Source organism: Aythya marila (assembly GCF_965140915.1).
Source record: "Aythya marila genome assembly, chromosome: 2".
Classification (NCBI taxonomy): domain Eukaryota; kingdom Metazoa; phylum Chordata; class Aves; order Anseriformes; family Anatidae; genus Aythya; species Aythya marila.
In genome coordinates, this window is record NC_139043.1 from 21,813,901 (window position 1) to 21,838,534 (window position 24,634).

At 40.3% G+C, this 24,634-nt stretch overlaps 1 protein-coding gene across 1 annotated transcript in view; it reads left to right on the forward strand.

Annotated features, from left to right (window-relative positions):
- Positions 1-24,634, forward strand: part of CUBN (cubilin) — a gene marked incomplete at its 5' end in the record, with an annotated part of 136,839 nt that overhangs the window by 31,450 nt on the left and 80,755 nt on the right. The window contains 6 exons of the mRNA XM_082754389.1: positions 1,268-1,454; positions 3,630-3,790; positions 4,316-4,497; positions 5,404-5,560; positions 8,082-8,269; positions 18,899-19,058. Coding sequence (XP_082610515.1) covers positions 1,268-1,454; positions 3,630-3,790; positions 4,316-4,497; positions 5,404-5,560; positions 8,082-8,269; positions 18,899-19,058 — 1,035 coding nt within the window. The remainder of the gene's footprint in view (positions 1-1,267; positions 1,455-3,629; positions 3,791-4,315; positions 4,498-5,403; positions 5,561-8,081; positions 8,270-18,898; positions 19,059-24,634) is intronic.

Below are 24,634 nucleotides of genomic sequence, written 5' to 3' on the forward strand. Positions count from 1 at the left end.
GGTTGAATGGTTGCTTTAGAAATTGACTTCCTGGTAGAAACTATCTCCTGATTTCTGTGTATCTGTATTCATGGACAGTTTCTAACTTTGGAGCTTGTACTGTCATTAAGAGAGTGTTACGTTTTTCTTGTTCTTCATGCTTCTCGACATTTTTTTCTGTCTTTTTCTCCTATCCTTCACTTCCTAAGCTAAACTATGTAAAATCTTCTAATCTTGCTTGCCTTCTAATCTAATTCTACACCATCTCCATAATTTCCCTCTTACCTGTTCTTATTTGATTTCCAGAACACTGATGAGCAGGGTTATCCACATTTATCCATGTGACATGTCAACACTGCCTTGTGTAGTGGCATTGAAACAAGTGGCTGGAAACATCTCACATGGATCACATTTCTTCTTGCCCTTTTTGAAGCCAGATCACAAAGGCTTACTGAGATTGTGATCAATTAGTACATGACAATTGTTCTTTCCAGAATAAGTCTCCTGTACCATTTTATAGAAGATACTTCTATTTCTAGCCTTTACGTCTGTGTTTTCAAGGAACTTTTAAATCTATTTATTTATTTATTTTTAAATTATCACTCAGGTCCTGGCTCAGTATTAGTACACTCTATTTTCTTCTTTCCTGCTCATAATACCATGATGCTTCTCCAGCAGTCACAGGAGAATTGATATAACTAATTTTAGTATAAGGCTTTAAGTAGAACAGCTTTGTCCTCACAATCTAAGGATTATGCTATTTTCTGGTGGTTGCCCTTTATGGCCCTAAAAATGGGAAAAGAACTTAAGATACAAAATCCCCATCTCCCAGGTCTAATTGTGGGGAATGCCTAAGAACACAGTGTCTCCTTGTAGCTAGAGACCGCATTCAGTTTCCACCACCACTGCCCTTCAGAAGCTCAGGAATCCTACCTCTGGTTTTGATCAAGGCATCCTTCACAGCTTCGTCTTTTCTGCTTACCTGGATTTTAGCTCAAAGCCAACTTGACAGCTGGAACTACTCTCATGTTGCCTATTTGTAACAGGCATGGCGTTCTGGTAAAAGCAGAAAAAAAAAAAAACAAACCCTCAAATATAAGAATTTCCATGGAAAATCTGGATTCTGTTTTCAGTTTATAGTGATGACGTTCAACAGTAAGATGTGTCCAGGATGTGTTATAATGCACAGGAGCACAGGATGTTTGCTCCTCTGTCTGTTGGAAATAGAAATTTCCTGTTAATTTAACACAGATATTAAAATTCAGACTTGTTTCTGTTCTTTTTAAAGTGTGCTCACACAACTACAGTACTGAAACTGGTGTGCTAACATCTCCAAACTATCCAAATAACTACCCTGTCCGGACAGAGTGCATATACACCATCACAGTGGGAATAAACAGACAGATTGTGCTTCGCTTCACCAACTTCACCTTGGAAGGGAATAAACGCTGTACAGAGGATTATGTAGAAATCAGGCAAGCCTAATTATTTCTGTTTTCCTTATTACTGATAACCACCAAATTTATCCAAATCCACTCACCCATGTTTGGAAGCTATAGTTTTAACTGTATATCTGTGCTGTAAGGGTGAGAAAAGGAATTATCCATTATCAGAAAACTTTAATTGCTACCTTCCTAAAGTAGTGTGTGTGGACTCTGGGACTCTGTTGCCCTGCACTGTATTTTGGTTGTTCCTCAGAGTGGAAACGAAGAGTTTTATTGCTTGTTTCATGAAATATTGTTTTATGATTATAGTCTTTAAAGTGCAATTTTCTGTGATGCAGCACTAGGCACATGCATAATCTGTGATATTTAGCTATACTGGTATCACTGTTAATCTTAGGATATTGACATGGTGATTTCTAGTAAATTTTAGAGGACAGAGAAAAGTACAAGGGGGAGAAGGTAATACTTGTAGGAAAGATAGCTGCATGCTTACAACACAGCTTGCACCAAGTAGTACGATGTGTTGCTGTATGGGATTTGCACTTTGAATTGTCAGCGCTCCTATTTTTCTCCTCCTGAGCTAGCTCTCTGGATGAACTGTATCTGCAGAACTGCAGTGTGTTTTTTGACTCTGAGTGTGCCATGAGTTTTCATGACCTCAAGGAGCACCATGATAGAACTAAATCTGAACATTATACTAGATATTGGTTGGAATGAGATTCTAAATTCCTGCTGGTTGTTTTCAGCTGTACATACAAACTGGAGAAAGTTATGAAAAACTGAAAGACTTTTTCAATATTTTCTAAGTGAATTGTTTCATTTTGAAACAACAATCAGAGATTAAGTTTAATCTAACTTTATTTTAACAGTTGCAGCCTTAATTTGGGATTGACCTGAATTACATCAGTTTTCTTTTTCAGTTTTTCACCTCAAAAATTGAAAAGATTCATTCATTGCATAGATCTAACTCTGATGTGACTGTAAAGATCCCAGCAGTATTAACTAGGTTTTCATATAGTGCCAGAACATCACCAAGTGTAACTCAGCACATTGTGGCTGTTGTAACTGGATTTCCATGAGATGACTCCTCAAACCTGATACCCTTAAATGGGGTAGCTAGATTAGTTTTAGTTGAGGTGCCACTCTGGGTTCTTGTCCTGAGGTATCCTAGCATAAACTACCTTCAGTCAACTAAGAAAATGTTCAGCTGACCACAGCTGCAGGGGCTGAGATGCAAGCGAGAAGAGGTTCTGGCACAGTTCTTCAGCTGCTAGTAACCTGAGATAGCAGCAAGCACTTTAATTTGGGAGGGTGACAAGAAAATAGACCTTTGAGAGTTACAAGATCTAAGCAGAAATTTCTCTCAAAAGCAAGGATAAATCTGTGAAAATACAATTGAAAGTACTGCTCTTTACTTAAGAAACATCATATCAAGATGACACATATCTAAGTATAAATGTACTTATTGTTGTTCTATTGACATGTAAGGATATTTTCAGTATGATTGCCTGATATGAAATTATATAATCTTTATGCTAAGATTATAATGCAATTGATAAGAACGTTGTTACCATCTTTTATTGATTCCCATGAGATATGTGCAGCACAACAGAACATTGGATGTGCATCCTGATTAAAGTATTATAAAATGTTACTGAAAATATTACATAATTGAAAGACTGTGGATGGAAATAATTGGCTGTAGAAACAATTGTGAATGCATCTTGCAAAATATGCATCATATGAGTTCTGAGAAATGGATTCCTGTTTGTGTGGTGGCAAATAAACATGTTTTAAAAAATAAATTAACTCATCTGTGTTTGTGCCAGGCGAGACAGTGAGAAGTGAGAATGTTGTTTTTTCTTCAAATTAGACATTTATTTTCGGTTATACCATTGACTGCCACCTTGTAGAATACAGAGAAGGTCCTGCTTCTGCAGCATTGAATACACTCGAGATACTTCTTGAGTCTGTCAGTGTATTGACAGCTGAGTTTAGACACTGGACATACCCAGCAAGCAGGTGCTTGTGGTAGGACCACAAGCAGCAAGACATCTCCAGTATTTAGTAGCTGTCTTTCTGTGGAAGATTAAAAACCAGGTTTAGTCTTTCCCAGGCCTGAAAGAATTCCAAGATTTTTTGCCGTCTTAATGTTTCTCACACTTTCCTTCTTTGGCCCAAGGTTTTTATTCTCTGTCATTCTAGAGATGGAGGCTATGAAACTTCTCCTCTTCTTGGAAAATACTGTGGTACAGACCTGCCTCCTGTTATAATCTCTCACGGTAACAAGCTGTGGATAAAGTTTGTAAGTGACATATTTGGCACAAGACAGGGATTTTCAGCAGAGTGGGATGGCACATCAGCAGGTAAAATGATTATGCCAAGTATAAAACTGTTTTGCACATCTCATTGATCTTTCATTTGTATTTTATTTCTAATATTTTCCCCACATCTTTTCTGCTTCCCATGTCATAAAATCTCTCTGCTAATTATATAGTGGCATATATATATTGAGTTTTTTTAGATCAAGAACTTAACTTTCTTGATCTATGGACTTTGTTTTTCTCCATGAGAAGGATATACTATTCCCTAGATTTAATGTAGCATCAGTTTTCACTGGTGTTTAGGAAAGTAGTGGTGAGCAAGAATTTAATGAAGATGTTTTTATTTGGAAAGTAACTATCAAACAGGAGCAGTCTATAAATTAGAAGGTTAATATTTCCAGGTGCTACTGGCTCCCTTCCACTTACTGTTGTCTTAATGCAGATTTTTTATCACTCAAGATATTTGAGGCATATGAAAGAATTCAATATTGTGTATCTCACACATAACCTCTAATTCTCCACTGTTTTTGATGTTAAATGTTGGTTTGGTTTCTTTGTCATTATCAGGTTGTGGTGGGACTTTGACGACAGCTTCTGGCATCTTCATGTCTCCCAACTACCCTATGCCATATTATCACAATTCAGAGTGCTACTGGTTGCTCAGAGGAAACCGAGGAACCCCGTTTGAAATCCAGTTTGAACAGTTCCATCTAGAGAATCACTCAAAGTGCAACTTTGATTACCTTGCGGTATGTACCCCATGACCCTTTGCTCCACAGCAGGCAGCTAAGTACGATGAATACAGAGGCAAAGAAAAACACATGGCTTTGGTCTTCAAATGCTGATATGTGAACAGACCCAGAACAGGAAAGCTCCATGCTACCTTCATTCCTGGTGCTCAGGGACATGGTTTAGTGTGTGATGTTGGTAGCAGGGAGATGGTTGGACCAGCTGATCTTGAAGGTCTTTTCCAACCTTAATGATTCTATGATTCTGTGGTTTGGAGCAGCAAGAAGACAGGCAGTGGTGTCTGTGTATTGCACAAAGGTAAGAAAAGCATTTATGTCTAGATGGGACACTTAAACAAAAATAGGTCTACATCTATTAAATTCACTGTGTTTTGGGCCAAAGACTAAGTATGGTCTCCTAGCAAATTACAAGAAAAATGGCACAATAGTGTCAATAACCCTACTATTAATCCCAAATTCCATATTCAAATCGTTGGTAAATTATATGAATATATTCATTAGAACTGAAGTGGAGCACAGTTTTCCCCTATCAGTGAGTAAGCCCCTCCAAACCCACCAGTATTTGATTACTGGCTTCCTGTTTTTCCACTGATCTGCTTGTTTCTGAAATGCCTGTGAGGCTTCATTTGAGCAAAAAATAGTATTTAACCTCTTGTGTACCCAGAAACAATCCCCTAAACAGACATTTGGCAGGGGAAATTACTTAGATTTGTAATGCTACCAGCTTTAGTAAATTCAATAGTCAGCATTGTGCTATCAAAGTTGAAACAGTTCTAGTTCCTCAAATTCTGTAGCAACCAGCAGAATCACCGAAATTATATTTTATGGAGGAACCAACACGCTTTTCTGCCTGCTTCTAAATTCCCTACCCTTCTCTCTCTCTCTCTCTTTTTTGTTTCCATTAAGATATATGATGGCAACAGCAGCAATGCTAAACAGCTAGGTAAATTTTGTGGGACTCAGATACCACAACTCATCCGTTCAAGTGGAGACAGTGTGTACATAAAACTAAGGACAGATAGCAGTCTGCAAGGTGGAGGTTTTTTAGCTAAATACAAACAAGGTAAGTAAGCAAAACAAGATAAGAACATGTTTCTATAGTTCAGTTTGGTCCTGAAACTGTCTCGCAGTCCATGATCTTATTTATTCCTGAACACAGAACAAAGCATGGAGCATATCACTGACCTAGATTCTTTAGTCTGCTCCAGTCACAAGACACAGAGAACTAAAAATTAACTACCCGTCTACCCGCCACAGAGATAATCTCTTCCCTAGAAGAAAGCTGGTGAGGTGGCCCTGCTGCTATTACTTGTATCAGTGGTACTTTCCACTCCAGAGTTACTCAGAATACCAAGTGTTGGAAGTCCCTAACAGAATTGGACTATTCTTTCTCATCTGTTTACACAGCCTCCTGACCTTTTAATAGAGAAGGCAGATAGAATATAGGCTTCTATGCCCTTATAGCTGCTGTGAGGCAGGACTGCAAAGGGTAAAGGTGTTACCTTCAGCCCTCGTGGATTATTTCAGATGCTTGGGATCATTTAGCCTATCTGGAACACTTCAAAGAGTTTCATTTTTTATATTTTGTAGTAAGGGTCACAATTTTCTTGCACACATTTTTATGTACAGTTGTTCTACCCCAGAAATATTGGAATATTAACATTTGGCAAAACAAGCAAACAAAATACAAGAATATACATGAAGAATTAAAGTTTTCTGTTCCCAGTCATAACCTTGGATATTGTCCCAGTGTTTTCTTTTCTCCTTATACATTCTAGTGTATATAGTTAGATATGCTTTGGAAGATACGGAATTTCACCACACACATGTGAGCTATAGGTATCTTTGGGTACTCTAAATATGACAGGCCCAACTGATAGAGATAGCTTTAGGTTTTTAGACATTAAGTTGCCTTACATTTTGCACTAGTAAATGAATTCGGAACAAAAACCAAAACCCAACAAAGCTATTCGTCACATGGCACACACTATAATTAGAAGGGTGAAGGAGTGGTGGCTCCCTAATTCCTTAAAGATATAAAAGATTAATCTACCTTGAAATTTTCAGACTGCAAAATCAAGACATTATATTGGAATAGGGTTCTTTCTCCCCCTTCCATTAATTAAATGGAAAGCACTCAGAAAACCTTCAGATGTAGAGGTACCAGATAATGTATGAGCTATGCTTTACATTCATATTTAATTCCTGAAGTTGCACATGCACCAAAGAAAGCTTTCAGTAGCTTGTCCAAAAGCTAAAATTATGTAGGAACTAGTGGTGTAAAATAAGGATGTTTAGACGCCAGATGCATTTACGTGAGCGTGAAAGAAAGGCAATGATGAAAACATTGCAAAGGAAAACATCGTATCAAATTAACATTCAAAGGCACTTTTGTGCCTGATAAGTTTCTAATAAAATCCTGATGGCAGGGGGTAGCAGCTTTTGCCCATTTTGCATTCTTCAGAATCCATTTCATGCTCTTCATCCTGTCCTTTCAAACAGTTATATGCTTCAGTGTAGCTTTGCACAAAAGCTCCACTCCACTAGACCCTGACCCTGACCCTCAGCTGTATTCTGGGCATTTTGAACTCCTGAAAACACAGACCTTGCTGCTCTGTAAATCATTTGGAAAGAATCCAAAAAATGTGCAGGAGGTAGGTGTATTATTCCTTTTGACAGACAATAGAAGATTTTTGCAAGTGAATCTCAGCTATTTCTGTTGTTCAGACACTGCAGATTTGCTGTGCAAAGCAAGCATCTCGTCCTGCTCCATTCCTCCTGCCCACATCCTGTCTGTGCATCACACTGCTCTGCTCCTGACACACACTGTACACTGTCTCCAGAGAAGGAATCACCCGTATTGACATCTTCCGTCTTTAGTGAAAGACAGATTCAGGAAAATGAGACTCACTGACATAATGACATAGTTGTCATTTCACTCTTTGTCTGGTTTAGATTATTTTTAAATTTCTTTGTCTTTCAAGGAAAGCTCTCGTTATTCCAGGTGAGTGTCCAGTACTTCTGCTAGGCTGTTATTATATGAATCAACATTAAAATCTGGCTCCTTTTTAAAGAATATAGTGCTCACTTCCAGTTCCTGGAGCTGGAAGCACTACAGTTTCCATTTGTTGTTTTAGCCAAGGATTATTTTCTTCTAGTTTGCTGAAATAAACCACTTTAATCTACTAGGCAATCTTTGTTGAGCACCCTCCCCCAGAATTGTTTAAAAATGATGGAGCAAATTATTAACTATTATTAGTTAATAAAAAATAAATAGAAGAAAATATGTTTCAGGAATAACCATGTGTTTAAAACTGAAGAAAATAGTCCCTCTCTTCCCCCCCCAAAAAAAAAACAAACAAACTATAACACAATATAAAGACCATTCTTTTATTTATTTATTTATTTATTTTTTCCCAAAATATGCAATAGGTCACAATTCTCTTTCTGCCTGTTTTCTTTTCTTTAATCTGTGGATAAAAATATTTTTCACCTCATAATGGTACCCATAATTTCAATTAGTATTTTTGAGATACTGAGTTAAAAAAACACTGCACAGATATGATCTATCACCTCTTTTTCAGATTGCCACAAAGTTCTGACTGTTAACCGTAGCCATGGCATATTGGAAAGTTTAAATTATCCAAATAATTACCCCTTAAGTGAGCACTGCAACTGGACCATTCAAGCAACAATGGGGAACACGCTCAACTATAGCTTCACAGCCTTTGATTTAGAAGATGGATCTGACTGTGACTTTGACTACTTGAAGGTACGTACCCAGGTTTTAGAAACAAGAACTACCAGATCTTCTCCAATAATGAAAAACAATGAGGATGCAGAAGACCGGGGGTAAATTTATCTTATCTAAATGTAGCCATTAAAAGCTGTATGTCCAAATGTATTTTCCCTATTTCCACTGTGGTCAGCAGGGAGTGAAGCACTGCCAGAGACCAATTCATCCTGCCTTAAGACAGATGTCTGCAGCAGGGAGGACGCAGGTGCCTAGATTTGCTATAGAGAGCCTAGATACCAACTTAGATTAGATGCACTGGTTTTTATGGCTGCAGTGAGATGACATTGCAGTGTCATGTAAAGAAGTGGAAGAAATTCTGAGATTAGTAACGATTACTAAAACACACTGGACCCAATTATTTTCTTCTCAGTTTCATCTGAAAAGTAATGGGGAATGTTCAAAAGCTTTAAAATATTTTAATTCTACAATTTTTAATAGAAGGTTGCTGTGTCTCTTGATTACATTAACCTACTTGTCATAATTAACCTTATTATTTAAAAAGACTGAAAGAAATTGAAATTATCCACAGAAGAGATTTTTTTAGCTAAATGAAACAATCCAGTCAATCTAAAGACAAATATTTTCTTATTTTGATTCCTCAAAAAATCTATTTCCAGGATGACTGAAGATATATTTTCTCTCAGTTTTGTACTTCATGCTGTGTGAAGTAGAATGCAGTCATGATCACTGCTATACTGAAGGTTATAATCTTCTGCTTACAATTTCAATCTTTTTCTGAACCAATCCATCCTTCACATCTCACCCTTGTACAGGATGCCAGCACACAGCCCCTGTGCTCTACTTAGGTTTTGCACAAGAGGAATTGAAATTTAGAGACGTATTAGAGAAGGCTACTTACAGCCAACAAGAGAGCTAAGGAACCATGCCCACATTTATTGGGATGCTTACTTACAGCGGGCTCTTGCAGAAAGTCAAGCAACAGGCCTGGCGTTGGGCTAATGAACTCCCTCTAGACGTTCTCCCTCACTCCCCCTAACTCCTTATTATGCCATCTTTCAGAGCTCAAAAATTGGTAATAAACTGGCAAAAATTGGAGTTTTTTTCCAAATTTATTCTGTTATTGGCCAGGAGTGGGAAGAAATAATAGACATGCAAAGAAAATAAACAAGGGAGCACTGTATTGAAAGCTAGCAGAAGTTGCTTAAAACCTTGTTCATTTTTTGTGAGGAGTCTGAAAAAGAAATACTGGAGCCAAATGGAGAGGCCAGTGCTAGTCTCCAGATCCCTAAGCCCTTGATCCGTGAAAGGCAGGAGCCCTGCACACAGTAGCCAGCCAGTGAGGAGCAACAAACTTGCCAGAAAAGACTCTTCTAGGCGTAGCTCAAGGCTGGAGAAATAGTGCCAGAGGCAAGGACCTGATCCAAAGCACTTAAAGAACAGAAATAAAACACATCAGAGGGAGGGAGCAGATGGGTAGCAGAAAAGTACTTGTACTCTTTGTTCTAACAATGTTTCATTGCTTCCAAGCAAAGAAAACACAGACTGAAAGAGGTATAAAGAGTAAAATGCAGAGGTATAAAGAGTAAAATGCAAGGGAAAAAGAGAGTCATGAAGTGTGTTAAGGAGGCTTTAATTTGCAATTCATGTCACATTACTTGAAGAAGTCTTTCTCCAAATGCCATTAAGAAATACCACTTGGAAAAGATGTTCTTATTCAGTTGTTGCATGCTGCACAAATATGTGCCATAGTGTAAAAAAAGAGAACAAGGTTGAACCAGCCAGGGAACTGACTAGCATTTGCTCTCACCCTGTGTCTTGCGAAAGGGAGCACATTGGCAAGGCTGTGAAGTGCTCTGTGGTGTAGGGGAAAGGGGGAATCATCTGGAACAAGTCTGTGGTTCACTTTCTAAGCAGTCTGCAGATATTTGGGACTTCTTGGTATGAAATCCGTGTGGAATCTGACTCCACTGCAAATTGGAAAAAGGGTTAATGTAAAAAAAAAGACTCGAAGACTCATAGCTGTGCAGCTGACATAAAATTACTTTTCTGCCACATGCTAGTTTTGAGATTTGTTTATTGCAAAGAGGCCTAAAAGGGGAAAGCTCTGATGCCCTGGCTGACTGTAAGACTGGGAAAACAGAGATATAATCCTGTTCACTGCAGTCCAAGCAGGTGGTGCACGGACCATGTGCCAGAGCTCTTCACCATTTTCTTAGAGAAAATTGGCAGCTGCTGCTCACGCTGTTTCCACATTGGACTCACAGGACTGAGTGGCCACTGGTGCTGATCAGGTGCTCTCTTCCCCCAGGTGCTTTCAGGTACCCCTTTTCCCACCTCTTTGGGGCTTGGTGACAGCAGCTCTTCCACCTGAGCCCCTTGCAGCAGGCAGCAACACCATGCCTGTTTCTTAGCTCTGTGACTGTCCCAACAGGAGCAGCCTGGTGATCCATGGTAGTTAGCAGAGGGCTGGTTTGGTGGCAATATTTGCTAATACTTGATGGGAGGCTGGGGTTGGGAAGGATGAGGGCTAGCTGTTAGGTTGGATTAGGTGATGATCACAGTTGTGATGGCAGGGAAAGAGATGAGTGATACAGAATGATGAGACGAAATGCTGCAGAGGTGTTGTGGCAGAGAGCTGAACAGAGTACAATCAAGAAATGGTAGTTGCAAAAGAAAATGGTGAGCAAAGCTGCTTTTAAGACAGCAGGAGAAATAGATTTAATGGATATTTTTATGACATCATTTGTGTCTTGAACTAGAACTCTGATTTTTTGGAAAATCTTTCTGATTACTGTAGGAGAAAATTATGGTGGTTGGTAGGGTGGGGAGAGCTAGAGTGGGAAGGCTGCATTCCTGGTACTGCTGCCCCTGGCCCAGACACTGCGGTTTGGGTCCCACTCTTTATAATGGAAAAGGGCCTGTTCTTCAGCTTTGTGTTTAATTATAGCCTACTCTTCTGACCCAAACCCACATGCAGTATATACGAAGAGCATTCTGCTTCCTGACTAATTCGATCTGATACACACAGAAGACATTCATTTGCTGTTTGCTCCCTGGCTTAATCCCCATATGAGTCAGAAATTAAATATGAATAATGACAAAACCAAAAGGTCCCTCACACAGGTATTCCTAGTGGCTGGCGGTTACAAAAGATGTTATCATCACTTAGGGCAAATAACGGTTTCAAATCAAAGTTGAGGAATGAGATAGTCAGATGTCCAAAGGGTACAGGCAAGTGCAAGTGCAGTGCACGGCTATCTCAGACTGAAATGCAGTCACAGCTGTGCAATGAGAAATCAGCCATGTGTTGCATTACCTATTTCCTTTTCTCCTTTGATCATGGGATGCTTGTCGTGAGCCAGAACAGCTGCTGGCTGGCATTACTCATGGTGAGCAGCAGTCGCTCTCGGCAGGGAGCCTTGAGTGACTCTGACTCGGCCTGGCCTGGCCAGGGCCTGCATCTCCACTGCTGCAGGAGATTAAAAGGATTTATACCTGTGCCAGGCAGGAGGGAAGAAGCTTTGCTCTTCTGATTTGGTGGTGATTTTCTGCCCTTGTGCTTAGGTGCCAGAAATCAAGAAGGGACAGTGTTGGAGTGAGGCAAACCTGCAGATTTTTCTAGTGGCAGCCTCCAGCATGAATCTGATGTGAGCACTTCAGCAAATGCTCAGTGTGCTGCATATCGGCCTGTCAGACGATGTTGGCTCATTGCTGGTAATGCTCACAGGATGCCTGGCATTTCGCAGGGAGTTTTACAGTGATATTTCAAGAATAAAAGATGAATTGCTTGTGATAAATACTTTTACAGAAGTGGCAATGATAAGATACAAGGCATACCCAAAGAGCAGACTGGTTCTTTGTGATGCTGGACTAACCGTAATTAGATTGGAAGCTCTTTAAATTATATTGCATGCTGTGGCTTGGCCTAATAACCTAACATTAGTATTTCTAGAGGAGTCATCAGCCTGAAGACAGTGAGGTATTGCAGACAATGACATGGAAATGTCATTCCTTCCTCTACACTCACCAGGTTATTAGCTGAACAAGCATATATTTAACCCCCATCTACAGTGATGAATTACCTTCTTATTTAGTATGACAGAACATAATCTCCACAGAAGCAAAGCTATTTTATAAGTATGGAGAATGTAATGTTACTGCCTGAAGATCAGAGTCCTGCAGTAAGATTGAAGTTTACTCCTCTCTTATCTAAGAAAAATATTATTTGAAAACCACTAATCTTCCTGTCCTGCAGTTAAAAACTTCCTCTATATTCTTCTGTTCACAAAGTATAACCTTCCATGGAAGTCCAGTCTGTTTAGCATTTGCTTTTATAAACACAGGGAAGACCTTGCCCAGCCTTTTGCAAGATGCCACCAGCCTGATAAGCAGATAGTAAAATGTCATGTGGCAGGACAAGATTCGGAGCTCTCTAAACCTCATGCCCTTTGACCTGTGCAGCATGTTAGTCTAGTGGCAAGGATGGAATTACCATTAACCCAAAGGTATCACCAATGGTATTACCACTGGGTTAATGTAAAAGCACACCTTATCTGGACAGCTGTCTGGCTGATAACCACAGTGGCCTTTCACCGCAGTGGCTGCAAGGCAGGACTTTATTCCTCTTTGGAATAAAGCACTTCCTTCCTTGCTTACTGCCAGTGTCTTTCGTCTTTCAATGATTAGACTTAGGTGGTTAAAATACCACTGCGTCCTTTATATATAGATGTTATCAAATGAGTACAGTAATTAATATGACATCTGCTCCCGAGAACTGTTTCATTTCCTTCTGGTAGTAACAGGATATGTCCTTTTTTTTTTTTTTTTTTTTTTTTTAAAACCACAGCAGCATTCCAGAGATGTGCCATAACATCCTTTTTCTCCATCTGTGAATAATGATGCATTAGATAATTGTTTCTTGCACTCAGCTGGTCATCCTCTCTTTTTTTGTTAGCTTCTCATAGGGGAAAGGAAGCTTACTCCGTTTCTAGTTTTGCTCTCCTCTGTACTTGTAATTAGTAAATATACTTAAACTGTATTAGGAGATTAACATTATGACATTTTATTTATTACTGTGCCTTTTTAAAGTGCTGCAGGAATTCTCCACGTACAGAGAATGGCTTTGCTTATGGCCATGCATTGATTTACAAAATGTCACTGGTAGTACATCACCTCGGGGAACCAGACAATATATTAAATATACCCGTCCAGGTTCTGCACACAGACATCAAATTACAGCCTGCTGGCCAGGCAGCAGTGGTATCCGTTAATGCAAGCTGGCAGCACGCCAGCCCATCCCTGAATTCCTTCAGGGATTTATGGGCCTTCACGAGAAGTTCTTTGGTGTAAGACTGAAGGGATGAAAAGTGACAACTGTCCTCAGGTCTCTGTTGCAGACCTCACCATTTGTATACAGGAAGATCTCAGCTCTTGCACTGATTTTCAGTGAGAGATCTGGGTAATCAGGAAAAGGAGCATGTCAGGCCCAAACTCTGTTCACCCTATACAAGACTGGCTCAGGACTCAGAAAGATTTTTCTGTTTTCCCATTTGCCTACATTGCCACAATTGAAGTACACTTTGGCTTTACTTTTCAAAAGGTTACTTAGAAGCAGGCTTTAGAAATGCACAAAGAAAAAAAGAAAAAAAAAAAACACACATCACAACTGCTAAATTTGTCAGTGGTGAAATGGTTGCATGATGCTTGCAGAAACCTCAGATGACAAGAAGCACGAGTGGTGCAGGAAGGCAGCAGAAACTCTGCTCTTGGACTTACAAAATGAGTCAGAGCTTCATGGATATTTTTTTGTCTACGCCCTGCCAGCTCAGAGCAATGTGACTTTGCCTGTACCTTCAGAAAAAAAACACTGTACAATGAAGTGACTGTGAAATACTAGCACATGTAGCTGATAGCAGTGTGCATGCCCCTTGCTGGAGAAATAGCATTTGTAATTCATTTAATAGTGCTGGATTCTTCTCTCCTTTGTTCATTCCATTCTCCAAATTTTTCTGGAAAGCTTGGCCAGTGTGTAGGACCATCTGTGCAATGAAGTAGCTCATCCCAGTCAGTGCAGGCATCACAATATGAAGCTATACAGTGTCAGGAGAAAGCCCTCCTGACCTAGTCAAAGCTTCCCCTCATCAGAGGGAAGCCCACAGAAGAGCCAGAGAAAACCATACCAAACTTTGAGGAAGGGCTTGTCCCTCCTCTTCCTGCTGTTTCTGTGAGCTGGCAGTTTTGTTTTCCTGAAAGCATAATGGACAGGAACATTCCCAATCTCCCCGCCCCCCATCCTTTTTTTTTTTTTTTTTTTTTTTTTTTTCTGTATTTTGCCAAGACCAAGCTGCATCTCTCCTCCATTGCTGCAGTTACACGTGATGCAAATTTTCTCAAATGGGGAGATTCCCAGAGAGGATCCTGTACCCGTTGGCCTCTGACAATGTCAGCATGATGATGTTGCTTGTGCTGGCAGTTTGCTTCACCCAGACTGGCGAAGCACTTGAGGAGCAGCACAGAGCCATACACACAAGTTTGCACTAAGAAAAATCAGCTTCCTGCTAGGAGAACAGAACAGATGGAGCCGCGCTACGTGTCTGGAAGGCTCCTGCCAGGCTCACTTTGCAAGAAGAAATAGGCTTGACAAGGCGTTCGGCTAGCAAAATGTCCCCGCTGCAAGTATGCACAAATGGAGCACATTCAATGTTTCTTTCCTCCATTTCACTTCTTTCCACATAGCAGAAACTCTGTTTTCCAGTAAGCTTAGTCACCGAGCCTTTACTCCACTTCTGGCAATGGGCTCCTCTGCCACAGGTCATGCGCTTTGCTTTGCTCCTCCGAAGAGCGGTGAACAGCTGTGGCCTGCAGATCATCATTACTGGTGTTAGTGACACACTTCCAGGCTGACGAGTCCAGAAAGCCAACATCCACTGGCCACTGGTGACCACTGTATCTCCTCTGGGAGAGCCATCTGAGCCGAGCCCTTCCTGCAGCCTCAGCTAGCCTGCTGTCACTGCCCTGCTCCAACCTTCAGCAGATGGTTTTCAGCTGCCACCTTGCTGCAGGGCAGTCCCTCAGCCCGATTCATCCCCTAGAGAGCTAGTACCTCCCCTTCGCACTGCTGCGTCAGCCTACGCGCCTGCTCCTGGGCAACCTGATAAGGGGTTTCCCATAGCAGTTATTGAACCTAAGCCTAATAATTCATCTGAAGGTACTGCATCATGGCCTGGACCTGGTGCCTGGGTGTGGGTTAATGAAATGGAGCACTCTGAGTGCTGCTGGGCAGATGGTTTCGTTAACGGAGAAGGGAGGCTTTTCTTTTTTTGCCATGCTAAGGATCTTAAACTGTGCTGCAGTATCTGTCAACATCATTACAAAGCCCTTGGATTTTCTAATGGAGGCTAAAAGGTCTGAAGAAATAAATAAATAACAGAAGGGTTCCCTGCATGGAAAGGGAGTAAATGCACTCTTCCCAGTGGTTAGCTGGGAGGGAGCCCCGTGCCCAGTTCCTACAGTCAGTATGCTGCTGGAGTGGCTAACCTTGCACAGACCAAGGCAGTGCCATACCTCGTGTTGCCTGGGGAAGGGCTTTCCCTCAATTTGCAGCAGTTTCGGATGGCACAGCTGACAAAGCAGGCCCTTAAATGAGAAACACTACCTCGGAGATCAGAAGAGAAATTGTGGCCCATGAGATGGGTGCTCAGCTTCAGTTTCACTTGCCCGTATTTGTGTGAGGGCAAGATGTGGTTTTCGACGTTCAGAATGCTTTGTGAGAACACACAGCTGTTCCCTTCATTTATAAGTGAAAGACAGCTTGAAAAAAAACCCTCTGTAATTCTAGCAGCAGTGGCTCTGCCTCTCTCAATGAGTTACAGCTGGCCAGGCACTCGAATTTCCTGTGAAACTCCAGCCTGAACCGAGCACCACGGGGCAGCGCTGCATGAAGAGATTGCCATGGTGACCATTATTTGTGTCGTGAAAAACCCACTGGCTGTTTTCAGGGCAAATTACACAGAAATGTGACGCTCGCCGTCTTAGATAAAAATAACACTCCCTGATGATTCAAAGTTACGGAAGACTCATGAAGCTTGTTTTTTTTTGTTTTGATTTGAAAGTTTCTGGGGATGATTTAGTCCATAGCTCTTTAGAAAGTTTTTAATTTGTAATCACCAAAGCTAACGGCTGATCGTTGAATATGTGTCTCTTTGCCTCTCATTCAGAGCTCAGATTCGTGGTCCCCACATTGATTCATTCTTCCCCATTCACATTTTTCTGGTGTAAGATTTCCATGGCTTGAAGCCACACAAATGAGTCGTATATACCACAAAGCCATCGAAGGAAGTAGCACTTCTAAAAATCTAATTGGATCTGACTTATTTCACTTTGCTGAGCTTAAGCCACAGAAGAATGCGTAAAGGTCTCAGCCTGGCTTGAGAGAAGGTCCTAACTGTAATGCTGGGCATGGGACAGCTCATCTGTATGTCAGGGGGTGCTTCAAGCTTTATATTTGGAAAGAATGCAGATGAATGCAACTTGTTAACATCTAATCTTTATGATAATTTTATATCTGTTACCAAACACATCTGGTCGAGGTTTTGCAAGAACTACCAGTAATCAGCCGGCAAATAGAAACTTTCAGGCTTTTCTGATTTCACCATGGCGTGATAGTTCTCAAGTTCCAATACATTCCTCATGCTCTGGGCATTTCATGGCATTAGAGGATTGAAAAACAGAAAGATTCAAGGTCACAAGCCATAAAACAGGCCATGGAATATTACCATAGAATTATTCCTGCAATTTGCCCCTAACTTCTGGCTGAACTACATTCAATTTATTTTTTTGTTGAAAAAACACATTCAAACCTGACTGTCAGCTTGAGGATTTGAAACCACTTGAGTAGATTTCTGGCCCCCAACTATGTCTTAAATCAACAACACGGTTTCTGAAAGTTTTGCAAGACCAGCATCTTGAACAGAAAAGCTGAGGGCTTAATTATTGATTATCATACATGAGTGCTGGAAAATGTGAAAAAGAAGTAGCTAGCACGGTTAGTCAATATTTACTGTAATATCACACTTCCATACTATCGACATTCAACGTAGGCGCATTGTTAGTGGAATCAGAGGTATTTAGAAAAGAGATTTGAGTGGAGAGCAAAGATAAATAAACCTTGGCTGTCTATCTAGAGATCATAGATTTGGTTCTTTGCATGGGGAGAATTTTATGGTGATGGCTTCGGAACAGAGAAAAGTTTTTGTTGAAATTCTGAAAGGAAACATGCCAAAAACTCACAATGAGAATGCTCAGACATGGTTTCTGTGCCAGTAGTTTGCTGGGTTGTGTTAGGAAGATGTGCTATTCTCTGAGACAGAAGGTTGGACAAACTGCAGCAAAGTGGTAAAAAAGCATGAGGGTTCCTGTTATTCTGAATGTTCAGAATCACAGTAACTAAAGAAGATATAGTAAAGCAACTCATCATTTGACAACAACTGGTAGTCTGGTATCATATTCAAATGCAATTTATTTATGTTTATTTTTACCAGGTTTACAAAGATTATACACCTTTCTCCCTGAATAATGACAGTGAGCACTGCAATACTTGGTGAAGAACATAGATGCATATTCAGTGTGATTTACTGGATGTGAAAAAAGTGCCATATCCACTGGCTAGGATGAGAAAAAGTCTTTAAACCTGTTTGGAGACAACTGATGTAAAGAGGTGCAAAAGCTCAGGGCACCCACTATGACTCCATGAAAACATGTCTTAAGTGTTTTTATTTAAATGTGAGCATCTGACTAGCTTCAGATTTTAAGATTTAAATGCAGGAATATTTCCTTATCATGTTGTTTGTTCAATTTTTTTAGAGCATTAGTGTTTCAAGAGTAGGATGGAAGAATTCTCTTTTGTGTTTGGGGAACAGAAAGATTTTCAGGCTGGCTACATCTGCCAACACTCTGACTGTCAAAATACCATCACGTAGAATATGACTTGGAGATAAAATGTAAAGTATTTCTAGGTGCAAAAGTTCAGAAATCATGACTCCACTTCTCCTCCAAAGTAGGACACTAGCATAAGAACACGACAAAATAAACAAACGTGAATTTTGCCTTGTGGTTTTTGAGGATTTGTTTTGCTTTTTGTTTTCAGTTTGCCGTCACTACACCGTGAGGCTCTGGTGATGCTGACTCCTTAGTTTAGTCCATCATAAGTTCAGTCTGTCCTGAAATCACCTGAGTGCAGTCTTACAGAAATAAGCAAATAATCTGGGTCACCACCAAAGGGTTTGGAGGCACTGAGTATGTTAGATGCATAGTAAAATCGGACCTATGACATCCCCTTTTTCTTTCTATTTCAGTTCATTGTTGTGTTTGCCCCTTATATTCTTCCCCAGCAACCCCCAATACACACCAAAACAGAAACAGCAAGACATTCCTGCTCCACATGATGTGCAGCCAGGTTTTAAGACATATTGCTGTTGCATATGGTCATTGTTTCATCCAAATCTTCCCACATTCCACACGGCTGATATTGCTGCGTCAGGGTGGCTGTGTGTTGGAGCTTCAGTGCTTTCTTCAACATCCTATGCAAAACACTAAGAACTGGGGAGCTGCTTTTTACCTACTGGGATATTCTTTGTTTCATTTCAGCTCTATGATGGACCTGATGAACGATCCAACCTGATAGGTACTTTCTGTGGACAGTCTCTTCCGCTGGCAGGGAGCACCACAGGGACCAGCCTCCATGTGGCATTTTATTCTGATGGACTGAACGCTAGAAGTGGGTTCCAGATGCTGTGGCATGTCAATGGTAAGTTGACCAGGTTTTTCAGGGAAAGTATGTTTTCTTCTTTTCTGTATACATAGTAGAGTCCCAGCTTAGGTTGTCAACATAGTAGAACATATTTCTACATAGCTAAGTAGAAATAACCTGTTAGAGCACTGAAAATATTGCATTTACTCATAATTGCTCCAATACTGTCTCAGTGAATGTTTCTGCACACACACACCTTTGAAGATTATCTGATCACAGCCTGTAAGCAAAATACCCTTTCATCTACAGGAGTAGGCACAGGATGAGGTGCACCTTCAGAATTTATGTGCTGAAAAGGAGATATACACCATTCAAGGGGGACTTGGACTTTCTAATAGGAAACAAGCTCTCAGTTTGTCTGATTCCTATAGGCTCTTTTATTTTTTTTTTTTATTTTTTTTTATTTTTTTTTCCCCCTTCTCTACAGGTTTCTCTCTAGTTTTCTTTAGTGGATTGTTTTCTTGGGCAGTGCATTCACTTCCAACCTTCCAGCCTCTGCCCCCCTCCTTTCTCTGCATGAAATAACATTGGCCAGGATGTGCTTTGGGTGTTTTTTTTTCTCTTGTGTTGCTTGTCACAAAGAGCGTCACAGGCCTCGTTAAATAGGCAAGCATGCATGCCAATTATAAACCAATCTGTTAGTGATTGTACAATGATTGTACACTGCTTAAGACAGGCTACAAACGCAACTTCTTCACTCTACTTATTTAACAGCAATATTGGACTGCAACAAGATTAAATCATATGCTATTGTACACCCCATCAAAGAGGATTCAACCTTGAAAATAATTAAATAGCCACAGTTGCCCTGTCTGTCTAATCAGTTCACACCATTCAGCTTTGACAGCATTGTAAAGCAGCTGAAATCGGCTGCAGAGGCCCTACTGCGGGTTGCTGAGGTGTATGGCATGCTATACATTGTGTGAATAGGAGCTCCTCTGTGCTACCATGGACTGCTGGCGTTCACGGGCTCCCAAAAGGCTCTCTCCGACTAGACAGTGCTGTTTTGCATTCAGTGGAGGTCAAGGAGCATTTCTGGGCAAAGGAGGGACGTAAGCGGGAGGAGTGAGATGTGTGGCAGAGCCAGCAGGGGAAGTGCCGCAGCACAAAGGTATGTTCTTGTGCTCCGAGGTGATGTCATTCTGGGACCACACAAAAGAAGAAAAAGTGGAGGCTTTTATGCACAGAGCCAGATGACATCAGCTCCATACAGTAGCCATGGTTCTGGGTGAACTTGCTTTTCTAAAGCTCTCAAAACTTTCCAAGATCTGCCTGCATGGTGAGCACTCTGTGCTTTCCCTCCAGCTCCCCCCACCGCAATCATTTCCCGGACTCTCCAGCCCTCTCCTACCCCCCCTGCACTCCTTTTCTGCACTGACACATTCACTTCTCTGTCAGCCAGCACTGCCCCTCTGTTTGTTTCTGGGCATGAAACAAAGCCCAGACTGCTAATGTGGGACCATGTCCGAGCAGCAGAGCAGGATGTGTGGGTTCAGATAGGGCTGGCTTCTAGGGAAGTCATTGCAGGCTCTGCACATCACAGCTGTGACTCCTGACAGCCTGTAATATGAGTGCAAGTTCCTCCAGAGCTGACTGCAGTCGTCTTCTTTCTGTATGTTGCAGGCATTTTCTTTTTTTCTGGATTGGTGACACACAGATATGGGTAGCCCTCTTGCCCTTCGTGGCTACATTGTCTGAGTGTATACTGCTGCCCTAGACTGGATAAAATTAGATATGTTGCTGTGGTCCAAGTGCTGTGTTCACTTCTGCCTTCTGAAAATCTTTTAATGCACAAGAAAACAAACAAACAAACAAACAAAATTATTGGTGAAGAAAGTCCCCTACTATTGGGGAATGCAGCAGATGCTGCCTTTGAATTGGGAGTTTCAGACTGAAGTATTCAGCTCCCCTCTTCCCTGAGGGCAAATCCCTATGAGAAACTGAACCTGGGTCTAGTAACATCTCACCTGACAAGAAAATAACAGGGCTATATATATTTTCAGAAAGAGATTTTGCTTCATCTCAAGTGACAAATGTGTGCTCTGGAGTTCAAGCTCCTGTGAACTATTTCTCAGGCTGCTCATGTGCTCCTCAGCTGGCAGTTGCGAAGCCTCTATGAGATGTATATCAACAACATTCACATGCTTTGGTAATCAAAGAGAGCAGCACTTCTGTTTGCCACCATGTGCCTGATACAGTTCACTTCAGACACTCTTTCTGGTAGCTTTGCTAGCAGTTATGAGATGATCACAACAAGACAAAAGCTTACCTCATTGATAACTGACATGAGGAGCCCCTGCAGACAGACACGACATGAATATGAAGTGTTTAGAATTGAAACATTTGCATCTGTTCTTCCCACTTACTAAGCTGCTGCTTTTCAGTTGCTGATGGAAACCCAGTCTTTAGGCTTTCCCAAAGGCATAATGAGTAACTGATCTTGTGGAAATGCTGCTATTTATATTTAGAAGTGTCTTATATAATTTTAACTTGTAAAGAAAGCTGAAGTGCAAACAATTAATTTTAAAAGTAGCTTTGATTCTGAAATAACACTGTTCATCTAAAGGGTTTCCACTGATTAAGCAGGATATAGAATTGATTTAGCCAGAATCGATAGTGTTTTCTTCTGCAGGCAGGGCCTCAGGAATCTGATTCACCAGAGGAAAGCTTGGATCTGCAAGGTGCTCATTCCAGTCCTGTTGTTTATTAGGAAGCTTAATACAGGCAAATATATTTGGGGACACATATTAGCCCTTTGAGAATGAACAAACTCTTGCTAACAGGCTGGATGTTGCAAAGATGGCTTGCTAGTTGAATGCTGTCCTAAAAAAAATAAAAAAAAATCAGGAGGCCAAAAGGTGAAAGGTCTCTCAGTGCAAAATTACACCAGTGACAACTGTCACTATCTGAGAAGACATATTTCCTAGACCTGTCACTTACCTTATTAAGCAATGTGTGTGTAGGCACTGGCTGCTTTATATATATATAGATCAGTGTTTCGTTGGAAGCTTGCTCATCAGGCTGCTTCATTGTTAGTAGAGCTTATAAATTTAATTGGCTCTTCTCAGCATAGTCAAAATTTGTGTCTGCTGTTCTATTTTCTGTGGCACATTAACTCCCCCTTTAAAAAAAAGAAGCAGAGCACACTGGTGAGAAATGAATAATGTAGCCCTAAAGTATTGCTTTTTTCCTTTGCCATCATCTTCTTTCTGTTAGATTTCCCTAGGGAAGCATAGCTGATGGACAGGGAGTGGAGAAATCCCACTTAGTGCATGAGAAGAGCAGTTTTCATTATACCAAGTCCATATTTTCAGAAGATGAAAGCTGTTAGAACACATACAATAACTAAAGACTGTTTTTCAGTATATTTGCAGGTAGAATGTGAAATAGTTTGTTATTTCTTCAGGGAAGCGTAGCAAAAACATGCTAGATTAAGATGCAGAAGCTATTCACTGCAGATATTTGCCAGACATCCATTAGGATTGCTGGAGAGAATATTGCACTGCAGGTCAATCAGCGAGCTAAGGCCCAGATTTCCTAAGCCTGTCTCCTAACTCTGTGGCTGATTTCTTGTGTAGCCTTGGTCAAATCACCATTAGTTCAGTTTTCAAAATGACTATTCCTTTTCAGTGTCTTTTTGTCACGTTAAGTCTGAGATGCACAGGGTCTGATCTTTTCAAGTCCTGAGCGGTTGCTTTGAATTGGGGGTGTGCCGGGTTGAGTCGGCTTTTTGTCTGGCTATTAAAATATTAAAATAGCCAGACAAAATAGCCAGTCTGGCTATTAAAAAACATGTTCTCTGTGAGACACGATGGTGAATTAAATTTTGTTCCTTCAACTAATATATAAGTTCCTGACTAATATACATGTATAAAAATAAAACCAAATTTTTAGTACAATGCTTGTTGTTAAACTGCCTGAGATGCTATCAATGCCTGAGAGCTAGAAAATGGCCTTTATGAACACTGGCAGCTGTTACAGGAATTGTGGACATTCAGTATCTTGGAGGATTCAGCTCCTGTTTACATGCCTAAAAGCACCTTTAAGTCCCTGGGTCCCTGTAGTCTACCTTTATCTAATATCCATCTCACTGATATCAGAATAGAACATATAGAAGAAAATACAAGAACTCAGGAGACTGATAAAACAATAATAATGAAAGCTACAGAAGTAATTAACAAATCAGAAAGGAGAAAACAAAACAAACAACAACAACAAAAAAACCACGTTTTCTCAGTTGAATTTTTAATCTCTTGCATAAACCTTCATAATAAAAATTTGCACTTGCTCCTATGGATAATATTCTATGAAATAAATCTACTCCAAAGAGTAGATTGATTTCAGAATCAAATCCAAGTCATGCTTGCAACTGTTAGTATAGTGCAGACTCATTCTGTACTCCATTCTCTGTACAGAGACTCACTCTGTGCAGGCTCATTCTAAGTGCTCAATCAGTTAATGAAGCTACAATCAGTTAATGTTTACTGAAATATTTCAGTATGAGCACAACAAATGGAACAACCCTAAAACCTTTCATTTCCCTAACTCTGACTTTACAGGAACAGTGTCAACTCACTTTAAGCTTTATGGAAGGGACTTTTCTAATGTGTGGCCAAAACACAGCCATGAATAAATCTGAAAACCTTGCAAATAATAGAGGTTTCCACAGATTACTACTTCTGTATTCATCTATAATTATTTATGAGAATAGGGATTCTTCTTTGGTTAATGAACACCATCTGCTAAGCAGACAGGCACTAATATGGTCAGACATCTATAAATCATCCCTTGCACAATCTTCAATGACTACTAATACTTTAGCCAGAGAAAAGCAAAAACACCAAATACATGTTTCCTGAGCTTTCTATTTGTTGACTGATGTCCTAGCAACTAACACCAGGTTAGGTAGTTGTTTTAAACATTTTTCAAGGGAATTCCAAGACCTTTACACTTCTAAAACAATATTTTCCCTCCTTTTTTTTTTTTTTTTCTCAGTTTAACTGCAAGGCAGAAGCTTCCAAAAATGACTGCAAAAAAGTCTGCAGAAACTAAGCATATGCCATAATGCAGTTCAGCTGCACTTTTCCACAGTGCAGCTGTCCATATAGCTGTCCATATACAGCAAGACCACGCATTTCTGTGCTGTGAAATTTTTTTTCAAGATATTCCACTTGGATCAGAATAGTTTCAAATTCACTGTTGTTTCACTGAGACCTGAAATTATGCAGCAATTTAGAAGTTCTGCCTCCTCATTTCTGTTTATCCCTAAACACCAATATTTTTTTTCCTTTGTTGTCATATACAGCAAAAACTCCATTTATGTGAATAGAAGCAAAATATAATGTGATGTTTACAGACAATGTAAACACTGGGAGAAGGTTTGTGTTCATTTAATGGTGATTAGCTGAGATGATTACATTATAATTTAAACTTTTCCTATTTCAGCATCTGAGTAAATAGGCAGGCTGTTTGTCTATGAGTTACATTCTAGGTCAAATAAAAACTTATTTCATTGCTTGTTCAAAAAATAGGAAAAGGATAGGGTACATAAAACTGTGTGCTGCAAAACACTG